The sequence below is a fragment of the Rutilus rutilus genome (genome assembly GCF_951802725.1).
Source record: "Rutilus rutilus genome assembly, chromosome: 15".
NCBI classification, from domain to species: domain Eukaryota; kingdom Metazoa; phylum Chordata; class Actinopteri; order Cypriniformes; family Leuciscidae; genus Rutilus; species Rutilus rutilus.
The window spans coordinates 21,115,464-21,142,316 of record NC_140220.1 but is presented as its reverse complement, the minus strand read 5'-3'; the positions used below and the strand labels follow the sequence as shown (position 1 = coordinate 21,142,316).

General features: G+C 37.4%; 1 protein-coding gene across 1 annotated transcript; it reads left to right on the top strand.

The window, feature by feature from the left end:
• Positions 1-25,541, top strand: LOC311304801 (uncharacterized protein C14orf132). The gene is made up of 2 exons (XM_084432048.1): positions 1-215; positions 24,707-25,541. Exons 1-2 carry the CDS (start codon positions 189-191, stop codon positions 24,935-24,937), a joined length of 258 nt encoding a protein of 85 aa, XP_084288174.1. The 5' UTR covers positions 1-188; the 3' UTR covers positions 24,938-25,541.
• Positions 25,542-26,853: the final 1,312 nt, after the last annotated feature.

Genomic DNA, 26,853 nt, shown 5'->3' with positions numbered 1-26,853 from the left:
GCTGTTGATCCGTCTCTAAAATGATCGCAGACGCACATCAGATGTTCAGGATTCATGTACCTGGAGGCTGTACCTCGACGATGTTATTTGGGAGTAAATAGGTTACCTCCGCGGACAGAGACGACACAGAAAGCGAGCTTACCTGACCTTCCTGAAGCTTTAGTTATTCTTCTGATAAGCAAATCATCATGGATCTGTCATTTATGGCCGCGCAGGTAAGACATTTCACGCTTCGTCTCGAAGTTTATGTGGAACTCAATACAAACTTTAGCTTATCATATCAGCCAAACTAATTCGATTTGTATTGTATATACTGTAGGGTCCAAAACTCTGAGACAACATTAAAAATGGGATTTTTAAAAACGTTTTTTACACGGTAGTGTAAAAAGGAAATTTAAAACAAAGAGAAGTTATGACTATGTAGCCTGCTTGTTAATAATAAGATACATTTTGTGATACTAAGTGTTTGAACTGCTTTGTAACATTATCAAATCATGCTGGGTAACATAGATCATTGATTTCTGCAACTTGTGGAGTTCATGACAAGCCAAATACTCATTCTTCCTATTGACGCACTTTAAAAATCCAACCTGTATCCATGTGACAGCTATTACTTAAACAATATTTGACTTAAAAAAAAAAAGTCAGGTGCACTTATTGTCACTGTTGCAATCAGAAACCATTAGTTTTATATATAACAATCAAATGATCTAGTTGCCATTTAGTAAACAGTGATTGCGATCTTACTGATACACAGAAATACATAAGAAAAGACAGACAGACAGACAGACAGACGATAGATAGATAGGTGTGTGTGTGTGTGTGTGTGTGTGTGTGTATAAATTAAATAAAAGCATAAGCCAAAAGCATACAGTAAATGTAATCATAAAATTATCCTGGATTAATTGCTTCATCCACTCATTTTGCAACAAGTAGCAATTTACTGAAATTAAATAAGTCCTAAACATGTATACTGTGTATGCAATTTTAATAAATTTGATTAACGATTATTTAATTTATTAGACCATGAGAATGTGAGTGCAGTGTGCATGATTCGGAGAGCAATAAAATTAAGAAATGATAGGAACAACTGCAGGTTTTGTAATGAGCTGTAAAGCAATTATTGATGAAAGGCTAATAGGAGAGAACAGCAGTGCTCAAGCTTTATAGTCATGTTCATTTCCTTGTGTTTGCAACTTTGCAAAAAAATTAAAATAAAAAAATCTAAAGGCAAAAGTATAAAGTCTTTTAAAACACTGCAGCAGAGGAAAGTTTGTTAAAAGAAAACTCCCCCATGGCAGCCATTTCACTGGAGTTTGATGTAAAAAAAAAAAGCCATTCCTCTGTGATCACACACAGTGCTTGCTTTGGATGAATACTTTCTTGTAGGCAAACGAGCGAGACGAGTTTTGCTTGGAGCGACATCAGAAAATTGCACTGGCAGAGTCATTTAAAAGGATGTATCCAAGCGAAGTGAACATCATTGCAACATCAGCCAGGAGTGCAACTAAACAACCTTTTCCCTCTTAGTGGATGGGCTATGGAAATAACTTTAGGTGTAGTTTGTGCAGTATATGAATTTGATCAAAGGCCATAAAGAGATAGGTTGCAGGGCATCAAAGAGTGATCTCTCCATCAGTGTTGTGTCTTCTCTCAGTGTCATTTCTCTTGACAGCCTAGAAGCAGAAGCTTTAATATTAATGGCTGTGACTAACTTAGAGCCATGCTAGCTCAAAATTAGCCTGCCAGAACAGTGCTATCACCAAGAATAGACATGGCCCTCATAAAGTCATGTCTGATAGGTAAGATTTGGTTTGACTAATGCCAAGTCTGGTCTATTTCAGAACCGACCAAGTGACTGTACAAATTGGTTTGAGGTCTTAGTTTCTATATGCTATAAATACTCTCAGTGGAGAGTTTTAGAGTTGGGCCAAATCCGAATATTCGGCAGTTCAAGGCTTAATGATTTTTCAGTTTGGTTTCATCCCACATTTGTGCCCTTGATGCAAATTAATCTTTGGCTTTATGTGTTTTGACAGGTGATAAAAGATGGCCGTGGTTTCTCACAATGGCCCTGATTGCTAACGAGATTTCCACTAATTCTCCAACTTGCCTCATTTATCTCAGATAGTGTTGGATATCTGCCTTTAATTAAATCGCTTCACTTTGCTCAGATGGTGTAGAATGGTGGAGCTAATTTTTTTTGGGAACAAGCTAAACTATATCAGTGATGTTACAAAACGTTATGCAACTTATACATAGAGTACTGTATTAATAATGCAGGGAAAAACTAATTTCTTTCCTGTTCAAAACAGGCTTTCAGAAATGGTTCACTTTCATTCTTTCACCTAAGATTTTGATGTATAAAGTAGAACATATTTGCACTTAGTGAAATGAACTCAATTGCAAGTTGAGTCTCCGGTGTGCAGCACTATTTTTGTAAGTTGCTGACTATGTAGAGTGTTCTAAATCTGATCAATTATGTGTTAACAGTTAGGAATTTGGAAAATCACTGTTGACTTCCATAGTAACGAACTTGAAGTATTTTCAATATCTGTCCTCTATGCTTTTCAGCACCTCTTTTGCTGCCCTCATCAAAGCCAGATATTAAAGAGAAAGTGGCTTATTCTTTTCGCTCTATATTGTCTGATAACTTTAGGTTATATGAGTCTTTGGCATAGATTTCGAGCCCTTTAGATGGGTAATTAATCTTGGGTATCACCAACATAAAATGCTGTTTTACTCATATGATGTGCCCTCAGATTACTTCTTTTTTTTGTGTTGGTGTGTTGCTTGGTTCACACAATTTATTCATAGTACCTGCGTAGAAGATGTCATGAGCAGAATTCTTAGTCTTCATGACTTCAAGTAAAAGTTTGGCTGTTTATCACAGTCCAGTTAGTCACATCTGGAAATGCCATAAATACACCATCTGCCTTCAAAAACATTATTGGTCTCAACACACTCCAAGTGCTCGTTTGTGCTATTTTCTACAGTCCACATTGAATGGTTTCCCTGTCATCTGCATCCCTTGTTTCCAGCAAATGAAAAAAAAAAAATCCTCATTTCGCCTGTGCACCTTTTCATCAGCCTTTGAACCTCACTACATGCATATCGGCTTCCTTTATTTCCCCATTGGCCCATGGCTGCTTTTTGATTCTTTACTGATGTCTTATTTCTGTGAATGCTTTGCCGAGGTTTAGCCTTGGGTCTGTCTGTAGACTCTCTGACAGTCACTGAATCCCTAATGCATGCTACACGTTTGTGGGCAGTTCTCCTTTGGGACAAATCTGTACTAGTAATACTCTAGAGTGATAACACATGCTTTGGCTTTTTCACCTGGCCCTTGGTACCTTTTGTTAAAGGTAGTCATCTAGTTAATCATACTGCATTTGCATAAGAATTTTTAAAAGCATCTTTGAAATTGACGTATATATATTTTTTGTCTTTGTATAGTAGTGGTAATGCTCAATATATCATCAGTCTTATCACCTATTATTTATGTAAATTGGGTCCACCTTTTTATTTTGAGTGATTTCTCTTTTTTTTTTTATGCATCTACACATTTATTATCGGTTTACCCAGATTATACCAAAAATGTAAAAATGAGATCATACAAATTCGCAAAAGCATAAAATAGATGTTTTGGTCATCTTAAAATTCCCTTAGTATCACTTTGTGGCAGTAGCTATGATACAGTGATGGTATACCGTAGTATTTGTATACCTTAGGCCAGATTCCTGCAAGGGTCCTGTTTGGTAAACCCGCACTAGTTAAGAGAACACACATCCTATTATCCTACAGCAGCATCAATTTAAATCCGTACCTGACCAAATTGTCAAAGACCGTGACCCGAACTGCACCCACTTTAAATCTACTACATCATGTAGACAAAAATGATTTACTTTATCATGTAACACAAGCAATCAAACCACCATTATGCATTCTGAGTTTATGCATTTAAGAAAAATAGACAAGCAGCCCAACAAGGAAAAAACGATGAGAACGTGCATCCGTCATGCAAACAATACAAAACGTTTGCCTACATGTGAACAATCTGCCTATGCAGGCTATTTTGAACAAATGTATAATTACACACAATAGGCTATATGCTTAAATGTCTCTAAATTAAAAGAACATATAGCCAAATATGTCACAAGTTGGTTTGTGTACATGCACGATCACGAAGGAGATTAGTTATAAATGTCTTTAATGACAAGACTCTGGAGTTCAAATAGAAAACTAACAAACCAAACTTAACATTGACGAAAACAAACAGAATGAGAGAGAACACGGGGTATAAATCCACAGAGCAAACAAAGGGAACTAATGAGGTAATTGATGAAGTGACAGGTAAAAATAATGTCTAATTAACCAGACAGCGAAACTAGGTCACAGGGAACACTGGACACAGCATACAGTACGTTACAGTACGCCCCTCGGCGTGTCCTTATGCCGTAAATAGTCTAACTGAGGAGGCAGGGAGAGGGGTTTGGAGGAGGGCATGGAAAAACTAGGAAAAACCAACACAGTCCAGGGCAATGTAGTCAGTGGAGGGTGGGAGGAGCCAGTGGGAGGAGCCAGGGGGAAGCCAGGAGCAGGAGTCTAGTGGAAATCCAGAGTCCAGCCAAGATGATGCCCCACAGGATAAAAGGAACCAGGGCGGAGGAGTCTAGACGACGGGCCGAAGTGGAGCGACTGGATCAGTGGCTGGAGGCTGAGCCAGGGGATCCAGATGGTGCTGTTATAAGGCTGGCCCGAGATGGATCCACACCACAGAAGGATGGTGGAGAAGGAACAGAGGGACTGATGGGAGACAGCAGTGGCTGGGTAGAGTTACTGACAGAGATCTGAAGAGGCAGGAGAGGGAGGGCATACTGGAAGTACTGGAGAACTATTGCTGTATGGATCCATCGGAGACACAGTAGAACTAGGAATGGACGGAACCAGCGGGTAGACTGGAGATTCAGGGCTGGGTAGGATCAGCAGGGGTAGGGAATATTCCTCTTCAACACAGTCCTCATTAAAACAACAAAATAAATAATCCAGACACATTCCACCTTTTGTGGCGGTAGTGTGGGCGGGGCTCCACTCCATTCCCTCGTACTCAACGAGGACTCCTACAGCGGTGCACAGTGTTGCCGGCTCACACACCTGGTCAGACGATTGTCGAGGCTCTGGCTCTGAGGCAATGTTAAGCTCGGTCTTTTTCATCGGCTCCAGCTCATTCCTTGCAGCAGACTGAATTCCTCCATCTGCGATGGGCTCAGGTTCATCTACCTTGCAGCTGGGTGATGGCAGATGCAAATTCCCCAAAGGACCCACACCAGGCAGGTGTGCCTTCGTTTCTTCATTCAGGCTTACATGGAAGATGCACATCGATCGTCCAGGAAGTTGGTGAGGCACGCCAGATCTAGAAATCCTCTGGTGTGGGTCTCGAGAGATTGCTGCTCCTGCTTGAGGCATAAAAGCTGGACAGCCGGGAAGTCTATTTTCGGTTTGGGTCGTTCTTCTGTCACGAGTTGGTTGTGTACACGCATGAAGACGACAGTGATAAAGTATAAATGTCTTTAATGACAATACTGGAGATCAAACAGGAAACTAATATAAACACAACTTAACATTGTTGAGAACAAACAGAGAATGAGGGAGAACTCAGGGTATAAATACATAGAGCAAACAAATGGAACTAATGGGATAATTGATGAAACAACAGGTGAAAATAATGACTAATTAACCAGACAGCGAAACTAGGTCACAGGGAACACTGGACACAGCATACATGTTACAATATGAGCCTTTACTCTCCTTTACCTATAATATCAGGAATATTTTAGCCGATTGTCTCTCCAGAAACTGCAGTGTATACATGGCCGGTGATCCTATTAGCAGCATGAAAGATACAACTTTTATTTAAATTGCGAATAGATTATATACAGAAAGCTAACAAAGAACACTCCTTTAATGACTGAATCTATCAATCACGTGGAAACGCTGTGCTCAGTGCTGCAAATCGCGTTGCAATTAGAAATGTTATTTAGACGTTTGTAAGACTGAAGAGTGTGAACACAATTAAAGCTGCAGTTGGCAAGTCTGGCAGATTGAGTGGATTTAGCCAAAATTTTGAATGTTTACAACTCTCATGCCCCTCCCCCACTACCAACAAGCACCCGCCCATCGTCAGTGCGTGTGTACCTGATTTTCTGTGAACGCGCGCGTCTCTTCAGCATCGATCAACACCATGGGCTCGGAGGTAGGCTGCCCTGGCTAATCTATCCATAGATAGCAATAACCGAGGAATTGGAAGCTTGTTAGTAGATTTTCTCTCCGCCATCACGCTTTGTACAATCTTCAGGCGAACTTTAGGCATGTCGTGTGCATGTGATATTGTAATGTGCGCGCCTGCGCGAGGGAGGGGGGATCTGTGGCGTGTGCACGAACAGTGATTGACAGTCAGATCTCACACCTCCCTGCGCTGATTGGACCCGATGAGACGGGAGCGGTGGATTTTTGCAAAACAAATAACACGCTCCAGGTGGAGTTAGAAGCTCGTTTTTTTTTTCTAAAACCTCCTTATTTATGTTGTTCTGTATATTTCACCTGTTACATCAAATATTAGCGGTTCACCCGTCGCCCGCGTGCAGGATTCTGCTTTAGGTATACCTTAGCTATTTCTTGATACTAAATTATTACCATATTCATGTACCATGGTCCATCCATCCATCTTCCCACTAATTTGCAGGGTCAGCTTCACACACACATTTGATTTGGTATAGGTTTTACTTCGGATGCCCTTCCTCACATATTCACATTCACACACATATCCAATCCACCTAACCTGCATGTCTTTGAACTGTGGGGGAAACCAGAGCACGGAGTAAAACCATGATGACACGGAGAAAATGCAAACTCCACACAGAAACTCTCAGCCGGGGTTTGAACTGGGGACCTTCTCACTGTGAAGTGACCGTGCTGCCCACTTAGCCACTGTGCCACCCCCATTCATGTACCATGATATTTACATGGTACTCCAAGGTACTTTAAAGAATACCATGTCGAAGCCATGGAAATGCCATGACACTTTTTTGGTACTACTACTGTTTTTGCACACTGTTTTAACATGTCTTCACCTGCATTACAGAGCTGTTCACAAGCTGCTGGTGTTGAACCTAATAAAATTTCATGTCTGTGTTTTATGGAGTGAGAAAGCACTCCAATTGATTCAGTGTGTGACTGAGCTAACTAAAAGATTCAGACCGATTTGTTAATCAATTCTTTAAATAGAGCTGACTTACAATATTGATTCATTCATGATTCGGGCTTCGCAATAGTTGTGATTCTGAGAAGCTGACTGAATATATATCCATATGGTATGTTGTATATTGTTAGCGAAAACAAAACAAATAGCTTGTGTCAATGCTACCCTGCTACTTAATCAATGAAAATCTTCATGCTTTTATAAACAAAGAATCTTCCACCTCACCACTGAGAAATGTAAATTGAGTGTTTGAGGTGAAGCTACTGCACAATGCTGGAAGTTATAATCTTTTAATCAAGGTTAATTCAGGTTATTTTACAAATGTTAGTGTCTGTGAGCCAAGACAAATTTGCAAACTACTAATGAGGGAGTTCTCGTCCGTTTCAGCCAGCTGAACAAATGCCACATCACCAATCTCAAATCTCCTCCTCTGAGACCCGAGTGTCATTCCCCGCATCTCCCTGTTTTCTAAGGACAGTGATGCCTGGATGGGTAAATGTGGGCCCATAAGGACGATAAGGCAGCGGGAGGGGGGCCGGAAGCTTGTTCGGCACTGCTGTGAATGGAAATGGCACTTCACTGTAGATAATGCTGTGGAGTTCATTGCACACTGATTAATTTGCTCTAGCCAAAGGATTCCTTCTCTCAGAGGCACAAGCTAATGGTTCACATAAGGTGCTTTTCCTCCCATCTGCCTCTCTTGTATTTTGTGAGCAGTTCTCCGACATGTGGTGATACTCTTATGTAAGCCGTCACATTTATGAATGCATGTGATTCAATCTCAGATGGAGAAACCTAATGTATTTAACTGATGTGTGCTGGATGCAACACATTTTATGTGAGGTCAAAAGGTTAAAATATTACCAACACATATTGGTAATGCTATAAGATTCACCACCACCCCACTTTCGCATGGTTGGCATGGTCTCATACTTATTTGATGCAATGGACACCCAGTTTAATATTTTCATGTATAAAACCCCTTTTATAGTCTGAAAAATAGAGTGCTGTTATATGTATAAACTTTAAGAGACAAATAAAGCTCATAAAACAAGAAGAAACATAAAGCTCTAATAATGTCAATAATGTTTACACTTAATAATAAATTAAACTAAAACTAAAATATTAAAATGTAGAAAAGAGCAAACATTTTCATGTGGCTTAGTCTGCCCTCAATCCTTTTTGTGTATAAAATCCAATCTTCTATTCTTACTATTTACTTTCTATTCAAAGGAATAATTACTTTGGTTAATTTGAAAAATAAGTAATTCAAAAAAATAAATAATAATAATAATAATTAAAGTGATGTTCAGTGATTTATATAAAAAGAAAAAATGATCTGCATTTAAATTTCCACAGATATCCCACAATGAGAATTATGAATCATATTTTGTGTTCAAACCTTAGCAAAGTAGACTTGTTTGATAATCCTGTCTTTCTAATAAATATCATTACCAAGCTTTCTATAGTGGCACCTTTATCTCTGCTTTTCTCATTGCATATCTGCATGCAGTGTGTAACAGCCACTTGTGGCAAAGGCCTTTATCTCTTCATGGCATGAGGGCTATCAGACTCTGAAGAGATTTCATTTCTAAAATGCAGAAACTCATTAGTCAACATCAATGCATGTTATCTTGGCAGAGCTGAAGGACTGGGGTTCTTTTTTCTGTTCTTGGTCTCCTTTAATTTCCTAGTTTAACTGCTTAAATTGATAGAAAGTCAAGTGGTCACACTTCATTCTGCCTTCAACAACTAGATTCTTGTTTCCCTTTTTTGAGTTAGTGGATTATTACAGTGGGTATGAATATTAGCCTATTACTTGGAATATATTCATATCGCATTTCTCTTTATATCGCTGGGCTGTTCTCTTTAACTCTCATTTCTAGACAATGTTCTCTTAAGTTGCATAGCATTTACATAATTTAAAAGCTTCCTTTTCCTTCCAGAAGTGGCTGAAGATGAGATCAGTCCAAACCCTCTGCAAATTGCTCCAACTCTTTTCCATTTTTTGCGGCCCTCTCTCTGGAGGATGAAGAGTAATTGTTATTCTGTGAAAGAAAAGCTTTGGTTTGAGAGCACGACCATTGGCTTGGATAGATGAGGACAGTTTTGTGTCTTACCACATAATGTAAAACAGCTTTTAGCATAATGCCACTACAGTAGACTAAGGTTAAATTACACTCCGTCCTTCTGTATCATTTATAGGCTGAGACAGAAGAGTAATAGAGTAGGAAAAACAGCAAACTCTGTCTTGAAACAGAATTAAAATGTTAAATCAATACACACAATTTTCTTCTGAACTCTCGAAAAATTAGTGTATGTGGAATAATAAAACTAATCATGCTATATACACGTCTACATTTAGTTTAAACTTTTATTTTATTTTCTGCTAATAAACATAACAATTTAAATAGAAATAGTTGCAAAATTATCATGAACTAAATCTATCATGCTGGGGTGTTGCAAAAATGGAAAACAACTTCTGAATTATTTAATTCTAAACTCAAAGTACACTTCAGAATATCCAAGAAACAAAACACAGATAGCAGGGCTGCGTTTCCCGAAACCTTCTTAACGCTACGTTGTTCTTAAGTTACACCTTAAGCTGTACCTTATCGTTAATACGTGTTTCCCGAAACGTTCTTAGGTAAGTATACCATCTGTAAGTCATACGTTCGGAAGGTTGGTCTGGACCACTCTTAGCTTTACCTTATCACTGTTGCAGGTCTATACGAATATAATTCTGAAGTTTTAATACACCCAGACAGTGTTCACTTAGGTGAATTCAAGTGTTTTCATGCAAAGAATAAAAGTGTCATTACACTGATTGTTGTTAGATTTTTAATTATATTATCCAAAGGTACATCAGCTGGCAAACCATTAAAGGCTTAATAGTCTATTTAAAGGGAATGATTGTGGTGGGGAGTTTGCTCAAATGATTCGCTGGCAGCGATACAGCGAATAGTTGTTCTAAAAGACGGCGCCGTCTGCGGAGTGCTTTTAAAGGCCAGTGAAAGCATAGGCTACTGTCAGTTAAGTCCTATTCAGACGCTAATTGTTTCTCATGGGCTCGTACGGTATTTTAAACATTTACAGGGGTAAGTCTGTGATTTTATTGCCATCCAAATTCCAAATCCATAATGTCAGTGTTTTTTCCCAACCCGCATAAAAATCCCTGGCCAAATTAATACCTAGGCCTACTGTTTTTTGACAAACAGGTCGTGTGGTGATTTGCCGTCTGAATCCACATCTCTGAGTTTACAAGAAGAGATTCAAAATTCACTATAGTTTGGATTATTTTTTATAAAATCCCATGAGTCCTAATAAATGCAATTTCAACTATTTCTGAAGTGCTTCTTTTAAAAAGAACACAGCTTTCTCACATAATGCAGTGAGAGAGAATAATTTATTCTCGAGCCATCGATATCAACCAATTCAGCACCATCGCCACGGACAGCACCGGGTAACGTCGCACGTAAGGAGGGGATATCTTAAGCAGCTTCCTAAGGTATGGTTCGGGGAACACGCCTAGAAATGGTATACCTGGCTGTAGTTAAGTTATACCTTAAGAGTCTTCGTAGCGCGCTAAGAGACAACATTATCGGGAAATGCAGCCCAGAACAACACCAATGTAACTAATGACGAGAACAGACAAAGAGCAACTGAAACACAGGCTTTATAAATACACAGGGAGATCGTCATTGTAACTCAGAATAGGTGCAACTTTCAGTAGCTAAGGACACAAATACGGGAATCAAACAGGCAGGAAAACTGGAACAAAGGAAACATGCACAAAACACAGGAAAACATAACATAACGCTGACAATATACAGTTGTAATCGAAATTATTCAACCCCCTTTGCTGATCAGGGGCCTCATTTATAACCGTTGCGTACGCACAAAACAGGCCCTGAAAGAGGCGTACGCCACTTCTGACGCACAAGTTGTGATTTATAAAAACAAACTTGACGGGAAAATTTGCGCACCTGCACGCAAACTCTGACCCATGCGTACGAACGTTTTGGAGATGGAGCAGTTTGGCGACACTGATGGTGAGCTGGAGTTAAATGTCTTTTTGGTCACTTTTAGACAGAAAATCTAAAGACATATGCAGAAAGATAATACAAAATATTATTTCACTCACCAAGCCTATCACTTGAAGCAAATATCCATCCCTTCTTAAATGTCCGCGCCAGCGAGCGCGTTGGGCCGTTTATTGAAACACGCAAATAACAGTTTAAATAAATAAAATAATGATTTAAACTATGTTTTACTTCTGGCATTTAGATTAAATATGCCATTCAAATTAATGGAGTTAAACACTTAAACATGAAATCATTACTGAGAAGTTACAAAAAAAATGTATAGCCTATTCAATCAATAGAAATATTTGTTGTGGATGCGATGTTTTTGAACACTTTTCCTGTGGCGTGCTGTGTTTTAATGTTTTAACCACAGAGATAATTGCTTATCATGATAATACCAGATTGTCTGAGAAAATAGTTTCGTGCAAATAATGCCCAAGGCCTATCTGTTTCCATTAAAAATATAAATCAATTAAAAATACAATGCGGCCAGTGGAAAAGATTGAGAAAAACTTTCTCTGAAATGTATTTTACACTATTTGATTTATGTATTCAAAAACAAGGCAAGGATAGGCAACTACATGATTTTTATTAATGTAATGTGTACCGTTAAATGTTATCACGTGGATGAATAATCATATGCAAATGATATGCAGATGAGGATCTGCATAGTAAAACTAGGCGTTGTAAGCTCCATATATGGTTATTTCGGGGTGGAGACGCATGTGCGCACAATCTTCCGCTGACTGGGATTTATAAAGTGAATTCTGCGCCGGTTCTGGCGTACGAACGGTTTTATAAGTCTGAATATTTTTTTGCGTACACATTTTTGGCTTTCGGACGCACGTACACTTTTAGTAAGGTTCCTACGCACAGTTTTATAAATGAGACCCCAGGTTTAGTGGCAAAATTTACAGACTTTCAGGTGTTTGCAATGAACAAATCAAACAAAAGTAACTGAAATAGCTCAACACAGCAAATGTGTCAAGTGGTTTCCCCAAATTCAACTGAAGATGCAACTTTTAATGACTTTTGCAGTCTCAAAATTATTCAACCCCTTCATGGCAAACATCTTTAGTACTTAGTAGAACACCATTTTGCTGTTATGACCTGCTGCAAACGAGATGTATAACCAGACACCAGCTTCTGGCAGCATGTCTAAGGAATATTAGCCCTTTTCTCATGAGCAGTGGCCTCCAGTTCAGTAATAGTCTTGGTTTTGTGTGCTGCAACCGCCTTCTTCAAATCCCACCAGAGATTTCCTATGGGGTTCAAGTCAGGTGACTGTGGTGGCCACTGTAGAAACTTCCAGGACTTCTTCTGCACCCAAGCCTTGGTGGAATTTGACCTGTTGGAAGGTCCAATGACGCCCAAGCTTCAGCTTCCTCACTGATGGCATGAAGTTTTCTCCTGGAGTTTCTGATACTTCAATGAATCCATCTTGCCTTCCACACGCTGCATGTTTCCAGTGCCAGATGATGCAAAGTAGCCCCAGAGAATCACCAAGCACCACCATACTTAACTGTAGGCAGAGTGATCTTTCAGCATATGCTTCATTCTTCTTCCTCTAGACATATCGCTGATCCATAGGGCCGAAAAGTTCCAGTTTTGTTTCATCGCTCCACAGAACAGAATCCCAAAACTTCTGTGGCTTATTTATATGATTTTGAGCTATTTTATGGTGCTTTTAGGTCAGTAGTGGTGTAGTCTTGGAGTTCTGGCATGCATTTACCACACACCTTATTGTGCAAGCTGAAACCTCAATGCATCTTGCCACCAGGTCTTGCTGCAGGTCTTTTGCGCTCGATGGTGTTTTTAGCCCCCAATGGCTCCTTCCAGGCATCTAACCCTAACCTCAACCTTAAACCTACCCATCCCCTCGCTGCCTGGAAGGCGCCGTTGGGGGCTAAAAACACCAAAGGAATTAATAAAATAAAAACAATAAAATTCCTGTAACAGAGTTGTGTGAACATTTTTAAATATAATATCATAACTGAAATTACATTGAATTATCACGTCAATTAAAAATTAGCAATTTGCAATTAAAAATAATATGTAAAAATTGGATACAATCCAAAAGGCCAAGATATCTGAGGTGTGACAGTCCAAATTTATAATTTTAAGGGTTGGTTACAGACATTTAATATGTTCAAAACTAGCTACTCATGCTAGATTATGTTTTATGTTAGATAGTTTCACAATCAGTAGCAGAACTTTCCTTCAGGAAATCTTTATACAATAGTTTAACTGACAGCAAATGCAAATGTCATGCCCTTGGTGGAAGATATCCATGGATGTATCCTATCATAAGCTTAAGGGAAACGTCCTTTCCGGCCACATCAAGTGAGACACTTCATCATTCTGAACTTTCATTCAAAGTTTGAATGCGTATTTAAGAATAAACCACTTTGGCAATCAGTCATTGGTAGTGATGGATTGCCGCTCTTAATCAAATCACACACTGCCAGAAGTTGAAGAGGTGCAATTTGGAATGTAACTTGATTGTGACTGGCAGGCAAAAGCACAGCAGAAGATATATTACCATATTGAGTGAATCCAAAACTATGAAAAAAGCTGCCAATCTCCTATGGCTCTGGATATTTATAAAGTCCAAACTTTTCCTGGACCCTAGTCTCCTGCTATAGCCGAGGATATGTTATTCTCTCTGGCTTTCTTTAATTTGTGGGTGCCTTTAAGGCCAAAGTGCCAGTGGACTGCACCTCAACCATAATAAACCAGAAGTTCATAAAGAAGTTGCTGAAGGAGGTTTTCTAAGACTGGAAACAAGAACAAAGAGTTGTGGCTGTGAACAGAAAAGAGGATTTTGTCTAAAAAATGTGACATTAAAATAGAACGAGGGAAAAAATAGCTTTGAGCCCTGCTGTATGGGAGCGCATTGTCTTTGGCACAGCGATAACACCTGTCTGAAGGAATGAGGCTTCATCATACTGACAACAATCCATTGACATTATAATAATATTGTAATAAATTAAGGGAGAGTGGGGTAAGCTGTGCCAAATTTTACTACTTGGTTGTCCTTCAGGCACTGAACAATAACGAATGATGATGAGATAGAAAAGAAAGCATGCACACACATATATCCATAGAAAAAATGATTTCTCCATGAAAATTTGGTCCTGAAACATATTGCCACAAAATATTTAGACCTACATTGAAGATTTATGTATTTGAATTGCCTATAAAATTTCCATCCATTTGGATTACACAGTTTTAACATAAACTAAACTTAATATGAAGCATATTTGTAATACATTAATACATACATGAGACAGGTAACATCTGTTGTAGTTCTTATAAACTGAAAGTGGTTTACTAACTGATTATTTGGATATTAACATATTGTAATAGTATTTGTAATTTAAGAAGTGTGCTTATTTATTTGTTTGTTTGCATTAGGAGGCACATCAGTTAGTTACACAACTTACCCCGAACCATCTTAATTTATACATTGGTTTTATACATTAACCAACATGCATGATATATTTTTTTAGACTTGAAATTAATTTTACCTGTATGATGGAGATAAGTGTTTACAGGTAGATCATTTATTTTGACATTATAAAAATATGATATGATATATATTTTTTAAGCTTAGCACTTCTGTCTGTTACATCTTTCAATTTCTAAATATGAAATTAAATTCTTTCAATTAAAAAATTGTCGTGATTAGAATGTTTAGGTTAGAGAACGTAAAAAAAAAAAGTAGTGAAAAGTTGAGATTCAGAATATCAGGGCAGGACAGGAATGGTTTGTTATTGGTGCATGTGAGTTTGTGAGTTTGTAGACTGAATAAAGAAGCCATGGACATCTATAAATATGTGGTTTAAGTGGGTATGCATTTGTTTGGGTTTGTTATCTTATTTTGTAATAGGTGCTCCTGTCCAGAGTGCCTATTCACTATTGTGAGCCCTTGGGCTCTTAGCAGTTGTGCATTGAATCATTCCTTTTTTTTTCTTTTTCTTTTTTTTTTTTCGCTCAGAGCAGAGGCTACAGGAAGCATGGGAATCATTAAGACTTAATGCAGCTCTCTGAATGGTATTGAGCTCCAGGCAACTAATTTCAACCACTGCCTCTGCAGTGACAAGATACTGAGTTCATGTGACAGTTGCATTGTATGAAAGCCTTCATATCAAATGTTCATGTAGCATTTCTTTCCCTGCATATTTCAGATTTTTTTGACATATATACAGTATATATATATATAATCCATAACAAAATATCATCAATATGAAATTAAATGTTTTCAAACAAAATACATTCATTTTACTTGCATAAATGAATTGCATATTACTTTCATATGAAAAACAATGATGATGAAAAACGTCTCGGGTTACGACTGTAGCCCTTGATCCCTTAGAAGGGAACGAGTTGCTGCGTCATATGATGACACTTTGGGGAACGCCTTCAGCGTGACTGCATCTGAAGCACGTGTGCAACTAGTCGGTAATTGGTAGTGATGGCAATTTCAAAACACTGCTTCATGAAGCTTCGAAACCTTTTCAAATCTTTGGTTCCAAATCAATGGTTCGGAGCTTGTATCAAACTACCAGAGTCACGTGATTTCAGTAAACGAGGCTTCATTACGTCATAACACTGTTTCGAAACGTTTCGAAATTTCACCTCTGAAGCAATGATCTCTGTGGGTTGTACCTGATAACTGATCAATTTTATACATTTGTAGACGTTTTAATTAGTATAATTAAAATGAGTAATGGAAGTTAATAGTCTCTTATTGCCTTTTAGCTGAGCCATTCACAGAACAAACAAAACAAACCCTGACAATTGATAAAATAACATATAGACACTTGATAATCTTATTAGATGATTAGATAATTGCATTTGAAAGATTTTACTTTCAATGAAAAAAAATTGCAATAGATTTGTAAAAGGTGTTTTCATGCATGTTTGGCCTGGGTTTTTGTTGCATTTACACTGCCCTGACCACTAGGGGTCACCGACAAAGCCTCAGCTAAGTCTGTACCATGGAATCCAGCCCCACGGGGCAGGATGCTTAAAGGAGAAGTTCACTTTCAAAAAAACTTTTGCTGATAATTTACTCACCCCCATGTCATCCAAGATGTCCATGTCTTTCTTTCTTCAGTCGCAAAGAAATTAAGGTTTTTGATGAAAACATTCCAGGATTTCCCCCCATGTAATGGATTCTATTGGGACCCAAACGGTAGAAGGTCCAAATGACAGTTTAAGTGCAGCTTCAAAGGGCTTTAAACGATACCAGATGATGAATAAGGGTCTTATCTAGCGAAACGATCGGTCATTTCCAAAATAAATAAAAAAGTTTAAGTTTTATAAGCACAAATGTTCGCCTTGCTCTGTTCTGTGATGCGCGTTCGTGACGTCACGTAATACGCAATTACGTTGAAAAGGTCACGCTTGAAAAATTTCTGTCCTGAAGAAAATGTTCTTTTTGGCTTTTTAATATTAAAACACCCAGGATACGCACACGAAATGGGCATTTTAAACGATAAACTGACACAAATACATTTGAAAATGTGTATATGGTCCTCCTCCTGCACATTTGTAAACACGTCAAGCGTGACCTTTTCAACGTAATTGCGTATTACGTGACGTCACGAACGCGCATCACAGAACAGAGCAAGGCGAGCGTTTGTGCTTATAAAACTTAAACTTTTTTATTTATTTTGGAAATTACCGATCGTTTCGCTAGATAAGACCCTTATTCATCGTCTGGTATCGTTTAAAGCCCTTTGAAGCTGCACTTAAACTGTCATTTGGACCTTCTACCGTTTGGGTCCCAATAGAATCCATTACATGGGGGGAAATCCTGGAATGTTTTCATCAAAAACCTTAATTTCTTTGCGACTGAAGAAAGAAAGACATGGACATCTTGGATGACATGGGGGTGAGTAAATTATCAGCAAAAGTTTTTTTGAAAGTGAACTTCTCCTTTAAGGGAGAACCAGAGCAGACAGTGGGTCATCTCTTGTGATGCCAGATCACGCGTGTCACCTCCCGAAGTTTTAACGCGGGCAGGAAGACACCCTCTTTCAGCTGTGCTTATACTAACATTTCAAGTTCCTACGGGACAAACAACACCGAATAGGACATACAGTTCAACACAGAGCACTTGCTAAAGAGCAAAAACTGGCATTGCTGTGTTGCCAGCCTCCCTTTGTAGTTTTCACCTTATGCCGTCACACGTCACAAGGTGACACAGCACCAATCAGGATTGGACTAGTTGCACACGTGCTTCAGACGCAGTCACACTGAAGACGTTCCCCAAAGTGTTGTCATACGAAGCAGCGTGAGTTCCCTCAAAAGGGAACAGCTTGAATCTCCTTTTCATGCTGCAATGCTACATCAATTGGTGGCAGCAATTTAAATGTGAACTTTTTCTTCTCCAAATCCTCTCTCTTTTTTCAAAATTAGACTATTTGGTCTATGAACTTTTGCTCTGCAAAAACACTTTAAGACATTGTCATTTTAATTTACTGTAATAGAGGAAAATGCAAAGGAACAGCTTCATTTGACAGTGAAGTGCTCTGTTTGGTTAAGAGTTATTTTAAAGTCTTGAATATTTGAAATCCAAAAATATGAAATTCTTAAGACTGGCATCTCGTAATGGGAATTAAAGCCTTTAGTTTTAACCAACAATAAAAAAAAAAAAAACACAATAAAATCATAAAAGTAGTGCAAGTCCTCTCAAGCTACGTTATAGTAGTTATTCACTGACAATAGTGAGCTATTAATCACTGCAATTTGACCATTAAGTGAGATTTTTATTCAATCGTTCTGGTTGGTTTTGTGTATTGGATCAGTTGATTCATTGAAAATATTAAATTCAAAAGAACGATTTGTTCACAAATCACCTACTCTTTTTGAAAGTGCCAAATGAGAGCTCAGTATATCAGTCTATTTCTCACACAAACCTATCATACTGCTTCAGAAAACTTGGAATATATAGTGCACAAGTTGTAATTAATCCTTTTATGATGCTCTTGTGGTGTTTTTTTTTTTTTTTTTTTTTTTTTTTTGAAAGCTCCAGCATTTCTTCACTTTCATTTAAAAAGCATGCAGAAAATGAAATAGTAAATAATGGCAGATTTTTAAAAATGTTTTATGTACCTTATGTACCTCGGTGCTTATTAGTACAGAATGTGAATTTATACATCCACTCTTGATTGCATGCATTGATTCATATGCTACCTTTTGTACAATGTTATTACATAAAAAGGAGAAATGTGTAAGGAAAATCTCTGCACTCTGAAAATGTTCTATTTAGAATCCCAGTGAACATCCTCATTCTGATTTATTAGCACTGTTATTTATGTGTACGTCAGTTTTTATGTTTCAAAAGGACGAGAGAAGGTTTTTCTCCTCAAAGATTGATGTAGTTGTTCTGTCAGTGAGGAGCAGCAGGTGCAGTGCTGTATCGATTGCTGCCTAGTTACCTCTGTTTTACACTGACTTCAATAATCAGCCAATCACTGAACTCTGAGTCATACATCAACATAACATCTCAAAATAGGCCTAATTTTGAGGGGCAGTTTACACGACACAGTTTTCAACAAAAAACTGAAAACTTTATATGCGTTTTGGCTGTTCATCATAGACAGTATATAAACTGGACACAGCGACCCCATTGGATTCAACGGAGACAAGTGAAGGCAAATAGAAGCTCGTACTTCCTGATGGTCGAGCGTACTGCGCAGACTCAAACTGAGCTTGACGACGTAGATGTGACGTGAGCAAACCGTCTGTCTTCTAGTGGCTGTGTCAAGCGAAATCTGAATCATTCCCTTCCGAAACTCGCAGAGACGGAGAGTGTGAGTAGGAGCTGTCCATGAGATAGCAGCAGGAGAAACTTTTGCTAAGTATTCTGATTAATTACTTTGTCATTTTGCCTCCACATCCCCCCGATTGCCCGCGAGCTTCTCCTCCTGTCCATACGGTAATTCTCTACTGTGCGACAGAGAGTCGCGTGGGTATGACGCAATCGTTAGCCTACTTTTACAAAAACTGCTTCTACGGGGCCATAACGTAACATACAAGGTAATGGAGCCTTTTATACATTTTCGTGTTTCTTTAGAAATAAATAATGGACAAATGGAGTCTTCAAACGCTTCAGATGTGAAGATATTCGCTGTCAAAGTGACGCCAAAATGAATGGGAGTCAATGGGATGCTAACAGCAGGTGATGGTCCGCTAGCCAATGGCGGCGCCCGGGGGTACCTTCAAACTAATATGGAACGCTTACCCACTGCTGTTCATGTACACGACAACGCCATTTTGTGGTCTTGAAAAAACTAACTTTTGAGAAAGGTATTCAAACTGCAAGGTTTTTTTTTTTGTTTTTTTTTTAACTATACCCTTATCAATATCATCTCTGTGTAAACTACAAAAAACTTGAATTTGTGAAAACAGTGACGTCATGCGTATGCGTCTTATGCGTTCAGTCTGTAGGCGCGTAGTGCTTCTTTACAAAGTGACATCGCCAACTACTGGCCTGGCATGATAATACAGTGTTTTTAGTAGTTTTCGTTGATCCATGTGAACAGGGATCGTTTTGACAACGTTGTCATCTCTAAATAAACTGAATAATATATATAAACAAAACCTTTTCCATTTTTAGTACATCGTCGTGTAAACACTAAGTAATATGAAAACCTCACATTCTGCTCTGCTTCCCTGGTCTTTTGTGTTTTCACCTTAAGCGAAATGAAAAACATTGCTGTCAAAACTAACAAAATGTGCTGCAGCATGACATACTGAATTATTAATTGTATATTAAATAAATATGTATTTGAATTTTAAAAATATATGTTATATAAAAATGTTACATACATGTTTGTGGTAGAATTGGCGCCGGCACCAGCATGTATACTGTAGTAAACAGACATTGTTCAATATTATTTGCCGATTTGTTTTATGTGTGTGTGTGTGTGTGTGTGTGTGTGTGTGTGTGTGTGTGTTTGTGTGATTCCTGAAAATGGTTTGAATATGTTGTAGATACAGCTTAAAAAGTGTTCAGCCATGAGTGAAATGACACATTATAAACAATTATACTCTGAGATGGATGATTCATAATGTTGCCTTCAGATATGTCGTCTTTGGTTTTGTTTATCAGCTCATGATGGTTCACTGGTAGCCGCTCATACACAGTTAAGTTTGTCATCCTTCTTCATTCACAGCGTCCTTGCCTCCATCATTCATTGTTCTCTTCTGTCACCAGTTGCCATAGTGAAGCAGAACAAGGATCCGTCTGTGTATGTGTGAAGTGTGCAGCTTGTAAGGGTTCACACCCAGTGGTGTAGTCTACGTGATACGCAGGTATACGCCGTATACCCACTAGAAAAGGCCAAGGATTTCCGTATACCCACTTAAAAAATCGTGAGGATACGTAACAACTTCGTTTTGTGTCAGAACTTTCACTTTCATTCATAAATTCACCCCGTCAGTGTTTGTGAAGCGACACCGAATCGCGGAATCCAGTCACAAATGGAGCTTGCTAAGCAGACCGTCACGGAATTTTGCTATTTTTGAATAAATAAATCAAAAGTAGGGCTGTACAATGAATCAAATCTCGATATGGACTAACGTCTGTGAATATTTAAGTTAAAAGAGACTGCAATTGTTCTACGCGTCTCTGGGAATGAGCGCTCACAGTTGCACACACACACACACACACACACACACTGAAGCACGCGTGACTCACACTCGTGGTTTTTTCAGCGTTTCACTGTATTGAGACATGATGTAGGATAGGATACACATGTGCACTTTCATGGCAGAGCTGCTATGAGAGTCACTGCACGAGAATTTCACCATTTCATTTGATAAAACTATCGTCATTCAATCTTATAGTTTCATAAGTTAGCCTACACATAGAAACTGTAATGTCTTCACAACAACCTGTCAAAATAAAAGTTCGGTATAACTTGAAGAAATTATAACAGAAATATATTACTATTGCACAGAGTATACTTCAAGTAGGCCTAATAATAATAATAATAATAATAATAATAATAGTTTATTAAAACACACAGAAACTCAAATGTCTACAACCCACCAAAATAAAAGTTCGGTCTAACTCAAAGAAATTAGAAAGAATTTGCACAGTAAAATTAATTTTAAAATAATAATAATAATAATAATAATAAAATCTATTAAAACGTTATTTTAAGGGAATATCACACAAGTTTTCATACATGTTTTAATTTTAAACAGTAAACTTGCCAAAACAATAACACCTTTTTTTTTTTTCTTTTTTTTTTAAAACACCATTTCTAAAAGTAAATTTGTATTTGTGCCTATAATGTTTCTTTTTCTTTTTCTTTTCTTTTTTGTGAAAATGGTCAGCCTGTGCTTCAGGGACCATTCATATAACATCTAAGGCTAAATGTAGCTCTTTTAGATAAAGATAAATTAGATGGTGATTAACACTAAACAGTAGAAAATCAGTCCAGTCTCCCCAGCTGTAAATGTCATTGGCTGTTAAAGTCTTGTGTTGCTTATAATAGTCTGACATGTTGATTACACCTAATATTTCATAATGCTCTCAATGGATGAATACTGTATGCATTAGTGAGTGTGGTGGTGCTTATGGGGGGGTGACGCTCTGGGATGGGTGAGTATGGGGGGGGGGGGGGGGGTTATATTACAGTATACCCACTACAAAAAACTAGACTACACCACTGTTCACACCCACAAACCAGCACAGACAGGTGTGCATGTCAGGCTGAATCGAGAGGAGAGAAATTGGCCATCTTTGGGTTCTTTGTGATATTTTTACCCTGGTGGTGAGCGTCTTTTCATCTTGGCTCAGTGGAGGCTGTCAGACTCTTTACTGCCCCATGCAGCTTTTGATCAGTCTTAAAACACCTCAGACACCTCTCTGGAAATAGCCAGATTTGTTATTCGCTCTTATTCACATTCTCGCTTTAATCATCAGCATGCAACTTGTTAGACAATTTGTTGTGAAGGTTGTGGAAATGACAGCTCTGCTTTGTGAATGACTAAAAAGGAGCATTTTCGAGGACAAGGGCTATTAGACAGTCAAGTTTTGTCAAATATAAAATGCAATTCATTTGTAACATGTTTTATCTTTATCTTTATGAAGAAGCCCCAGACAGATGATGGTATATGTTAGCCATAGGGAGATAGAGTTTGGAACAGAGGTATATTTCTTGCATTTGATGTGAAAAGTCGTAGGTTTAAAATCTCACTTAACACAAATAATAATAATAATAATAACAATTATTATTATTATTATTATTATTATTATTATTATTATATTTTTGAGCAGTGATTATGATTTATTATTAATATTAACCTTTTTTTCTATTTATATAAATCGTCCACAATTTCAAATATCTGTCAGTGGATAATGGGTGCATTAACTGTTAACAAGATATGTACAATAATAAGAGTTAAAAAGAGACGTACGTAAACTTACTCCCTTGAATGTGAATGTCTGCAACAGGCATTACTTTGAAATTAAATTTCAAATCAATAAAACAAGTAAACAAGACAATTCAAACTCAGAAAATGCCTTTCTTCCAATAAAACTACTCCAATAAAATGCTACATCTAGACAATCAAGTTTTTATGAGGTGTTCTGGTGATCTAGTCCTATTTCATAAAAACACATTTCTAAATTAAGTAATTCATAGTTATTAAAATAGTTAAAATAACATAATTCATCATATTTAAACTTTTGAACAAACAGCCAAAATCCTTATAGGAATATCTGTCTTCATTATCCTCAAAGAAATGCATGGGTAATTACAATTTAGATTTAGATTGGTTTTCTTGCTTGTTTTTTTTTTTTTGTTTTTTTTTTTTTTTTGCTACACCACACACAAATATATGACAGATTGCAGACTGTACACACTAAAAAATGCTGGGTTGTTTCAACCCAACTTTGGGTCAAATATGGACAAACCCAATGGCTGGGTTACATTTTTAAATTAAATTTTTAACCCAACGTTTGGGTTTGTCCATATTTGACCAAAAATTGTGTTGAAACAACCCAGCATTTTTTAGAGTGTATATGGGAAGCCTGTTTCCTGAGGTTATCGCTTGTGAAGGGAATTTATTTCTCTCCACAGGTTAGAAAAAAACAATTATCTTGATTTATGGAAAGTAACACATTTATTTTGAGATACATCTGCATTTGTTTCTCAGAATAACAAAATCATATACCAGTTGTGTAGACTTCAGAATTCAGATCTTAAAAAGAGGTCTAGTTACATCTAATCCGATAAGACTTTAGCATTTCTCCTGCTTCTTAAACAGTGTATATTTGGCAGATGCTGTTTAATTAAAGCGACTCACACTGCATTCAATTTATATATTTTCAGTAATACAGTTTATATTTTATCAGCTACATTTCTGTAGCCAAGGTCTGCACTTTTCTGAGTTAGTTAATTAAAATAAAAAGTTTGGCATTAGTGTCATTTTTATTTGCAATAAATCTACCAAAACCAAAATGTATAGATCCATTGCAAATTTACTAAAACTGGCACATGATGAAATAAATAAATGCTGTTATTTAGAATTTTCTAGTTATCAAATAATCCTGAAAAAAATGTGTCATGGTTTCCACAGAAATATTAAGCAGCAAAACGTTTTTCAACATTGAAAATAATAATAATAAACCTTAACAATCTCAAACTGAATGGTATTCTACTATATACAGTACTGTATATATAATTGAGATGAATGTAAAAATGGCCTTTATGTAGTTTTCGTTTAATTACATTTGACTCACTTAAGCAATATATTTATTTTACACTAACATGTCAAAGATGTTTAAGGAATGTTAAACATTTAGGCTAAACATTTATCAATTTAGCACTGCTAAATTGCTCTCCCCAGACTAGGAATAAACTCATCTAAGTGCACTTATTGATTGTATCTGGAACTGTAATTGTGGCTAGCAGTCATTTCAGTGAGACTTTTACGTAACACTTTAGACACTTTGCAACTACATGTCAACTAACTCCCATTAGAGTATTAGTTGACTGTTAGCTTAGGGTTAAGGTTAGTATAATAAGTTGACATGTAGTTGCAAAGTTACTTATAGTCAGTAGAATATCTGTTGGGGAGCATCACAATAAAGTGTTACCAGATATTAAAGGCAGACAGTCTACTAATACTCTAACGAGAGTTAGTTGACATGTAGTTGCAAATTTACTTATAGTTAGCAAAATGTCTAAAGAGGACTATCGAATTGTTACTGAGTTTTGTAAGATGTCTATAAAGCCAGACCACAATGCACATCAGAGTGTTACTGATGTAGAAGATTGAATCATTTGGTCGTGTGGTCATCCATCTTTCCTTATCTCTTTTCCATCATCAGATCCCTGTGATGACAGGAGCCTTCATGGACTCATCGCCTCACGATGACTACAGCACGGATCACTCTCTCTTCAACTCCTCTGCTAGCGTCCATGCCGCCGCTCTGGCAGCTCACAACCAACAGGAGGAGCAACAGTCCATGTCCCGAGATGCCATATGGCTGTGGATCGCCATCACCGCCACCATCGGGAACATTATAGTGGTGGGCGTTGTTTATGCCTTTACGTTCTGACCTCTAGAATGAAACCAACTGAACTTTGGAGATAAATTCGTCCCCAAATACAGGGTGCCGGGGCCCTCATCAGACGAACAGTGTGTGCAATCATTCAAGAAAAAAAAAATGTACACAGTGTTAGTTGTTTATTTTATATTCAGAACAGTATTTAGAAGCTCCAGAAATTATTTTGTAATTTTCATGTTGAAAACTTTTTAACTAGATTGTTTGATGCTAAACAGTGTAATGTGAGGAAAATCCGCTGTGTTTATTTTTCTGAGTGACTAATACTGCCAGACTTTTGCCAAATAATTGGTTTGTGTTTTTTTTTTGTTTTTTTTTGTTTTTTTGCTTTTAGTGTGTAAGAAATGCTTTATTAAGCTTTAAATGTCTAGAGGGCAAACGCTACTCTCTGGAAGTCATCCAGCATCCTTTTTAGAGCAGTGATGAGGAAGTTGAAATGAATCACCAAACCTAATTTGGAAAAGTAACCATCAAATAATGTAAAAGTAGGAAGTGGAGAATGTAAGTGCCCAGAACAGGACACTAAACCCTTTTTTTTTTAATACTATTAAAATATTTTAACCTTGGTCTAAAACAGATAATAAACGATAAAAGCATTTACATTTTTCTTAATTCGTGGGGAATTTTTACACATTGGTTTATTTTTTATGTATTATGTAATTTTTTGACCCCAGGATACATCAATTTGGAGACAATCTCTTCACTTAAATATCCACACCAATTTTAGTTCATGGAAGGTACAGTTTAACATTTAAGAAACACCACACAATGATTTTAATTAAAACCTGCATACCAGTAAATTATTTCATACGGATAAATCATTCCGTCCCCTTAGTTGAGGATGACAAGTGCAGCTTGTATTTGGTAGAGGTCAAAGCTTTGCTTTTAATGAGCTCAGCATAAAAAGGTGGTGGTTGCTATGGTGACTGTTTCATGCTGTCTGGGAGAAAGTGGCTTCGGCTTCTTACCCCACCATCATACACTTGCAAACATCTTTACTGCCCACTTGCACAAAGCAACTGTCCAAACAAATACGCATATGAAGAATGCTCATTATTATTATATATATTTTAAATAGTCTTTTTTAGAGCGTTTCAAAGCCTTAACAAAGCATATGACTGGACCAACAATCCCTACTGAAAAGGAATTAATTGACTGCTCTAGGTTTACTGATGCTGGCTAGTTGACCAACATGGTCTTTCAAGGGAAGATAGTTTACTACTGTAGTTTAGGGACAGCAAACACACTCTTTTTTTAAGATTAATCAATTATCTTTTAATTCTGATCACGCAACTGCCAATTGTTTATGAGACTTAGTCTTCAGACGTCCTTAAATGTCTCCAACTAAAAAAGGTTTAGAAAGTTATTTCATACCAGTCAAATTTTTACAAACCAGTCAGATCTGCAGCATTTTCACTATAAAAACCTCGCTGTAAAAACGATTTCTAATTGAGTCATTATTGACCGGACAGTTTTCAGACTGTGACGGTCACAGTATTGATCTGATCAACATACTTTAGACCTATGGTTCACTTGGATGAAATGGACTGGGACCAAGCCAAGATGATCATCTATCATCTTTTCTGCAATGGATTGCACTAGGAGATGAAGTTGAATATATGCTGAACAGGAAAATGGCCTTCACTTTATCATTGACTTTGATTTATGGACTGGATTTCCATATGTAAAAATACTGATAAAAAGGAAGTTTGATTAAGAACTGATTGTTAATTATGGTATATAATACGATCGAACTGGAGAGAAGATTGAAATGTCCTCCAAAGTCTCATTTCCATTAAGGGAATAAACTGCAGATTGCTGGTATCATTGCAGTTCCTAATAGAGGAACATCTGTTATTTAGACCAGCTCAAATCAAAATACACTAACAACAGTAAACCTTAATTTAGAA